This window comes from Marmota marmota, unplaced genomic scaffold (assembly GCF_001458135.2).
Source record: "Marmota marmota marmota unplaced genomic scaffold, marMar, whole genome shotgun sequence".
NCBI classification, from domain to species: Eukaryota; Metazoa; Chordata; class Mammalia; order Rodentia; family Sciuridae; genus Marmota; species Marmota marmota.
Window position 1 is genome coordinate 970,051 of NW_026000173.1, and position 8,421 is coordinate 978,471.

An 8,421-nucleotide genomic window follows, 5' to 3' on the forward strand; every position below is an offset into this window, starting at 1 on the left:
AATCAGTACAGTTTGGTAAATGGGTGCTGTCAAGGCCACCAAATATCTGAGTTTACCCGCATCTCTCTAAAAGGCAGGCACGAGAAGTTTTATTCTTTGCTAAAGCCTCTTTGCATAAGAGCCTGGATGAATGCCCCTACCCCCATCAGGGTCTCTTTGGGTCTAGGGCGAGTCTCTGGGGTGAAAGATCAAAGACAAGGGGGCTGGTAGCTGGAAGGCAGGTTTGCCACATTCTTTATCAAAGACAGCAATTTGAATAAGGTTGAGAAAAATTTCTGAAGCTGTCGGGAGACTTTGCTGGAATGGGTTGTGTGAGTGGAGGAAGAGTATGTCAAAATGAGCTAACAATTGGTAGAGCAGGTCGGAATAGACCAAAAAGTCAGTTGTAAAGTTGTGTGATAAGTACTGAGAAAGAATGAGGTATACAAAGTAGGGGAGGAAGTGGGAGCGGGATCAGAAAACTGCTGAGGACTTCAGGTGAGCTGAAAAGATAAAATAAGGAAAGAACAGGGAAGGGGATTCCAGAAAGTTAACAAATGAGAGAAAACGATGAGTTCCAATTATTGATGTTTACAAAAAGCTCCAAGGCAAGGATGCAATAGGAGAGAGTCTCAGAGATAACAGGGCAATATGGTACACTCTTGGCTATGGTAAGATATGGTGAGCTCCATTAGCGTCTAGCCCAGTGCCTGATACATGTACATGCATGTTTGATCACTGTGACTTTAATAAATCAGTACAGATGGAGATGTCAAATGAAGTCACTGGAAATTAGGGACAAGAAACCTGAGGCAGAAAGAAGTGACCATGGGTAGTAAAAAGACCTTGTTTTTTTTTAATTAAATCTCTTCTTATTTATTCTCTCCTGGTATTCCTTCTATTATCCTGCTTCTCTCTCAGCCTCCTTTCTGGTTCTCCCACAGATCCTGTATAATCTAAAAGTAGCCAGGTGCGGTTGCACACACCTATAATCCCAGTGACTTGGGAGGCAAGGCAGGAGGATTACAAATTCAAAGCCAGCCTCAGCAATTTAGTGAAGGCCTAAGAAATTTAGCGAGACCCTGTCTCAAAGTAAAAAATTAACAGGGCTGGGGATGTTGCTCCGTGGTTAAGCATCCCTGGATTCAATCTCCAATACCACACACACACACACACACACACACACACACACACACACATAAATAAATAAATAAATAAATAAATAAATAAAAGTTAGATTTTACCAAACCTTAGTTCTCAAACTTTTTCTAAAAATTATTATTATTTGTCTTTTTTTAGTGTATTATATTCATACATAATAGTGGGATTTGTTGTTACATATTCATACATGCACACAATATACCTTGGTTATTTTCATTCCCTAGTACCTCTTTTTTCCTTCCTTCCTCCTTGCTCTCATTCCTGCTCCTCTACTGACTGGTCTTCAAACTATTTCTATTCACACTGCTTTGATGACCTTATTCTGTCTTGTCTCTTTTTGGTACTGGGAATGCTTTACCACTGGGCCACATCCCCGTCCTTTTTATTTTTTGAGGCAGCATTTTGCTAAATTACTTAAGGCCTCACTAAATTGTTGAGGCTGGCCTCAGCCTCCAGAGTGAGTCTCTGGAATTATAGTCTAGTCGTGTGCCACTGCTCACAGTTTTGTTCTATGATTTTAAATACATGCTTTTATGGGCTGGGGATGTGGCTCAAGCGGTAGCGCGCTCGCCTGGCATGCGTGTGCCCCGGGTTCAATCCTCAGCACCACATACAAACAAAAATGTTGTGTCGGCCGAAAACTAAAAATAAATAAATAAATATATTTTTTAAAATAAATAAATACATGCTTTTGACTCTAATGTGTAGCTTCATTCCAGGCCTATTCCCAAACTCAAGTCTCATATATATCCACTGCCTACTTAACATGGCCAGTTGGATCTCATCAGAAAATTAATATCTCCAGGGCCAAACTCCTTAAATTCCTGGTAGACAGCCTCTTCTTTGTCCTATTTTTCATGTCAGTGGGTAACAAATTCCATCTTTCCAGTTGTCTGGGTCAAAATTTTAATGCCATCTTTGTTGGCTATGTGCCTCAAAGTGTAACCAGAATCCAATTTAAAAAAAAAATTAATATTTTTAGTTACAGGTGAACACAATAGTTTTATTTTATCTTATGTGGTGCTGAGGATCTATCCTAGTGCCTCACACATGTTAGGTGAGTGCTCTACCTCTGAGCTACAACCCCAGCCCCCAGAATCCAATTTCTAAGAGTCCAATTATTTCTTTCTTTCAATTTTTTTTCTTCCATATGTTTCCTTTTTTCCCCACAGTTGAGTGAATTTTTGACCATCACATGGATCACAAGTTGGTGAAGCAGCAATGTCAAGAAATTGTTATTTTTGTCTTCCTTCCTCCTGCTCCTTCCTTCCTTCCTTCCTTCCTTCCTTCCTTCCTTCCTTCCNAGATGGACACAATATCTTTATGTATGTATGGTGGTGCTCAGGATGGAACCCAGTGCCTCACATGGCACTGAGCCCAACCCAGCCGCCCCCCCACCCCCCACAAATGGATTTTAAATCTTAGCCCTAGCCACATTCTGTTTGTTAACAAGTTTAAAGTTTTATGAGCTGGGTGCACAGTGGCGTATTCCTGTAATCCGGGGGCAGTGACAGGAGGATCACAAGTTCAAAGTCAGCCTCAGCGACAGCAAGGTGCAAAAAAACAAACAAACAAAACTTTCATGGAATTATCTTTACCATAAAATTAGGTCAACATTTGTTTGGGATTTAGGACTGTTGAACATAGCAGATGCGCCAAACTTGGAACTGCTCATTAACATCCACACATCCAAAGGTTAAAAGAACCAACCACTACTATGGCAAAAGAAATTCATCTATATAAATCATACACTAATTAGATGATCTCACCTTGACTTGCCATTTTTGACCAACCAAAAATATGATGCTTACCCAAGCTGGGATGTTAGTTCCTCTGGCTAATGAACCATAATATTTATTGTAACCGGGTGCCCAACACTGTTTAAATTGTGACAACACACTTTTGATTCCACAATGCCTAAAAGCATATAGGTTTTCAAAAACATACAAACTGCTCAATTCCATGTCCCTCATCTTAGTCCATAATTCCTGAGACCTGTGGCATAATTGAAAATGTCCCCAAATTACAATTCAAAAGAGAACATCCAAAGGACAATAATGACACCTTTATTTGAATGAACTGTAATTCCTCAAGAGGGCAATGGGCCCTTAACCCCTTTCCTTTCCTCTCTCCTAAGGAACTTGGCTTTTCAAGGATTAAATATTTCCTTACCAGTCTCTGTGAGGGGCATCTCAGCAGATGACATTTGAACAGGTGGATAAATTTCTTCGGGACCATTAATCACAGGTATTGGTGAAAAGACCCTAGAATCAGATGCTTCCAAGCAAGGCAAACTTTGCGGAAAAGCCGGATCCATGCTCATGTTCCTCAAAAAGAGGAAAAAAAAAAGATAAAAAGAACAAGTCTTTAAAACTTAGGTAAAGACCTAAGAAAATGAAGATCTGATAAAAAAAATATCAAGAAGCCAGAATGAAGCCAGTCTTCGCCTCAGCAGGCAACCCAATCCAGTAGAAGTCTAAAACTTTAGTTTCTGGATTTGTAATATAGATTCTATCACCTTTAGACCCGCCCCTCTCAACAGCCCCACGCCTCCCCACACCCTAGTGTTCCCTTCAACCAGTCTCACCAAGGCCATTGTAATGCAAAAGTAGCTGTGGAGTAGCTCTGACTGGGTGGGGAACCAGTGGGACCACAAAATCTAGAAACAAATATATATATATATATATATATATATATATATATAGAAAATCTGTAAACAAATTCAGCGATTAAATACTTTTAGGTTCACAGTGTTTCCACCTTTAAATCAAAGATGCACCTCCAAGTTCTAGAAATTTCAACCTATCTTCATTCTCTCCTTTCATTTACCCTAAAGGGAGAATAAAATATTAAAATGCTTTGCCTAAGGGGATTAGTTGATGTTAAACAAGGTGCTTGTTTACACCACCCACCTTAGTTCCTTCTAGTGTTGTTTAGCTCTTCGAAAGACAAAAAGTCTTTTCTCCAGGACTGTTGGTTTTTAACAAAAACCAGACGAAAGGACATGTGAACTACTCACATAAGACACTTTAGTATCCTGTTAAACATTTATCTACCTTTATTATGGGAAGTAATTATTTATTTATGTTGTGCTGGGAATTGAACCCAGGGCTTTATGCATGCTAGGCAAGCACTCTACCAACTGAGGTATAGCCCCAGCCCACAGGAAGATTTTAAATTAGTTTTTATATACATGTTACTCGCTAGAATCTTGGTTCATTTGCTTTTATGTCTCAATTTCTTCATCTGTAAATAAATATAAATCACTTTTTGTATTGTTGTAGGAATTAAAGAAGATATACTAGTGATTCATATTTGTCCTCTCAGTGATCTACATAATGTAATGGTGGCTTGTTCATAGATCCTGTGCTACATGAGGAGCCTGTGCTCCAAACCAAGTTTGAAATGACCATTTTTTGTGTGTGTGATTATCATTTTAATACAGTGAATGTGACAGAATAAAAACACCAGATTCTTATTTAACCAGGGACATTTCTTGATATAAAATGAGATTTACTGACCTCTAAGCCAGTCCAACTGGAAGGAAGAAGGTATAGAGAAACCTCTCATAGACTTCTTCCCCTTTGACTCTTTCTTTCGTCTTTCCCCCTTAGGCTGGGAATGTTGTCATGTCCTTCAACACCGTCTCCATCCCTACTTTACAATTTTAGGGATGAGGAGTATATTTATCAAACAAAAATTTCAGAATTAAGTCTCAGCACTAACATACTTAAGGACAAAAGTAACAACCTATAGCTTTCCGTTTTTTCCCCATTCCTGAATCCAAATTCAAGAAACCTAAGATTCTTGCTCTTTTCCTGTCTTCCACTCCTCAAAGCAAAACCCAAATATGTATTTTTCTGAGGCATGATTCTAATCCTCCCCTGCAGCTGTAGGACTTGGATCACCACCCAGTACTGCTGGCCTTCCTCCCTCACAGGCTGGTTTTCATTTACAATCAAACGATGATGCCATTTTGTGAGAGTAGGTGTGTGGTTGGGCTCAAACCAAAGAGATATTATGCTGTGTAATCTTTTGTCTTTTTAAACTATCACCTTTAGAAAAAAAGTAAGAACAGAGGCCTCAGAGAGAAAGTGAATAGAACTGGATGATTTGTGCTTCAAGTAGATGGTCACTGTCTCATTAGAAATAGAATATAATAATAGCATGTGCAAGGGCTCTAGGTTCGATCTCCAGCACAGGGGGGAAAAAAAAATCTTTTAAAAGGGAAAAACTTTGGGTTGAGGGTGTAGCTCAGTTGGTAGAGTGCTGTCTCACTTGCACAAGGCCCTGGGTTCAATCCCCAGTACCACAAAAAAAAAAAAAAAAAAAGAGAAAAACTTGACTTCCTTTTTCTCAATCAGTACAGTTTGGTAAATGGGTGCTGTCAAGGCCACCAAATATCTGAGTTTACCCGCATCTCTCTAAAAGGCAGGCACGAGAAGTTTTATTCTTTGCTAAAGCCTCTTTGCATAAGAGCCTGGATGAATGCCCCTACCCCCATCAGGGTCTCTTTGGGTCTAGGGCGAGTCTCTGGGGTGAAAGATCAAAGACAAGGGGGCTGGTAGCTGGAAGGCAGGTTTGCCACATTCTTTATCAAAGACAGCAATTTGAATAAGGTTGAGAAAAATTTCTGAAGCTGTCGGGAGACTTTGCTGGAATGGGTTGTGTGAGTGGAGGAAGAGTATGTCAAAATGAGCTAACAATTGGTAGAGCAGGTCGGAATAGACCAAAAAGTCAGTTGTAAAGTTGTGTGATAAGTACTGAGAAAGAATGAGGTATACAAAGTAGGGGAGGAAGTGGGAGCGGGATCAGAAAACTGCTGAGGACTTCAGGTGAGCTGAAAAGATAAAATAAGGAAAGAACAGGGAAGGGGATTCCAGAAAGTTAACAAATGAGAGAAAACGATGAGTTCCAATTATTGATGTTTACAAAAAGCTCCAAGGCAAGGATGCAATAGGAGAGAGTCTCAGAGATAACAGGGCAATATGGTACACTCTTGGCTATGGTAAGATATGGTGAGCTCCATTAGCGTCTAGCCCAGTGCCTGATACATGTACATGCATGTTTGATCACTGTGACTTTAATAAATCAGTACAGATGGAGATGTCAAATGAAGTCACTGGAAATTAGGGACAAGAAACCTGAGGCAGAAAGAAGTGACCATGGGTAGTAAAAAGACCTTGTTTTTTTTTAATTAAATCTCTTCTTATTTATTCTCTCCTGGTATTCCTTCTATTATCCTGCTTCTCTCTCAGCCTCCTTTCTGGTTCTCCCACAGATCCTGTATAATCTAAAAGTAGCCAGGTGCGGTTGCACACACCTATAATCCCAGTGACTTGGGAGGCAAGGCAGGAGGATTACAAATTCAAAGCCAGCCTCAGCAATTTAGTGAAGGCCTAAGAAATTTAGCGAGACCCTGTCTCAAAGTAAAAAATTAACAGGGCTGGGGATGTTGCTCCGTGGTTAAGCATCCCTGGATTCAATCTCCAATACCACACACACACACACAGTTGTACACTATTAAGTAGGATGAAGAGCTTTATATAAATTCTTTATTCTTTGGGGGGCAGTATTGGGGATTGAACCCAGTGCCTCTCACACGGTTGGCAAGTGCTCTATTACTAAGCTAAATCCCCAAACCTTTTTATTTTGAGACAAGGTCTTGCTAAATTGCCCAGACTGGCCTCGTNCAGGGTCTTGCTGAGTTGCTAAATGCCTGGCTAATCTGCTAAGGCTGGCTTTGAACTTGCAATCTTCCTGCCTCAGCCTTCCAAATTACTGGGATCATAGGCATACACCACCATGCCTAATTTTGTCTTTTTTCTTTTTTCCAGGGGTACTCAACCACTGAGTCATGTCCCCAACCCTTTTTTAAAATATATATTTTTTAAAGACAGGGTCTTGCTGAGTTGCTAAATGCCTGGCTAATCTGCTAAGGCTGGCTTTGAACTTGCAATCTTCCTGCCTCAGCCTTCCAAATTACTGGGATCATAGGCATACACCACCATGCCTAATTTTGTCTTTTTTCTTTTTTCCAGGGGTACTCTATCACTGAATAGATTCCCAACATTTTTTATTTTTTATTTTGAGACAAGGCCTTGCTAAATTGCTTAGGACCTCACTAAGTTGCAAAGGCTGGCCTTAAACTAGGGATCCTCCTGCCTCAGCCTCCTGAGTCACTGGATTATAGGCATGCACCACCATGCCTGTTTGTTTATATATTTATTTATTTCATGTTGGTGGGAATTAAACCCAGGGCCTCAGGCAGGTGCACTCTATTTCTGAGCTACATTCCCAACCCTTTTTATTTTGAGATTTTTAAATTTTATTTAGCTAAATTGCCCAGGCTAAATTTGAACCTGTGAATCTCCATCTCAGCATCTAGAATTGTTGGTATTACATTACATGTGTTTACCACTGTGACTAATATGATTTTTTTTTTTTTTTTTTTTGGTACTGGGAATTGAACTCGGGAGCACTCAACCACTGAGCCACATCCTCAATCCTATTTTGTATCTCACTAAGTTGCTCAGTGCCTCACTAAGTTGATGAGGCTGGCTTTGAACTTGTGATCCTCCTGTCTCAGCCTCCAGAGCTGATGGGATTATAGGCATGTGCCACCACCTATTTCTTTATTTATTTCCTGTGGCATAGGAAGTTGGGGGTTTGAGATGACCTGTGTCTCTTGACAAAGAGTAAGTTCACATTTGGCATGTGTGCTAACCCATGCTGGTGCTGACCTTTCCTAAGGATCTCCAAGTCTACTGCCCTATCCAAACCACCATCCATCCTTTTCTTCTCATTTTTCATTTGGATTATTCCAACTTCCCCTACTATTTTTTGTTTGCACCTTCCTTTAATCTGGTACAAATGTATTGACCAGATAAGTTTTGTTTTTGTTTTTTGGTGGTACTAAGGAGCAAACCCAGCATTGCTCTATCACTGAGGTACACCCCTGCCCTTTTTAAAATATTGAGACAGGGCCTCACTAAATTGTTGAGTGCTGGCCTCAAACTTGCTATCCTTCTGCCCAGGCATCTTGAGTCACTTGGTTTACAATCGTGCACCACTGAGCCTGGCTAGAAGTCTGTTTTGAGTGAAGCACTAAGCAACTCAGTGAGATACAAAATAGGATTGAGATTGTGGCTCAGCGGTAGAGCACTCGGAGGCCCTGGAATGGATCCTCAGCACCACATAAATACATAAGACAAAAGTATTGTGTCCAACTACAACTGAAAAATAAATATTTAAAAAAAAATTATTGGGGCTGTGGATGTG

General features: G+C 40.2%; 1 protein-coding gene across 1 annotated transcript in view; it reads right to left on the reverse strand.

Moving 5' to 3' along the window:
- The window catches only part of Nanog (Nanog homeobox), an 8,601-nt gene extending 4,995 nt beyond the window's left edge, over positions 1–3,606 (reverse strand). Inside the window, exon 1 of the mRNA XM_015506562.2 lies at positions 3,313–3,606. Coding sequence (XP_015362048.1) covers positions 3,313–3,463 — 151 coding nt within the window. The 5' untranslated portion in view covers positions 3,464–3,606. The remainder of the gene's footprint in view (positions 1–3,312) is intronic.
- Between the last annotated feature and the right edge of the window lie 4,815 nt (positions 3,607–8,421).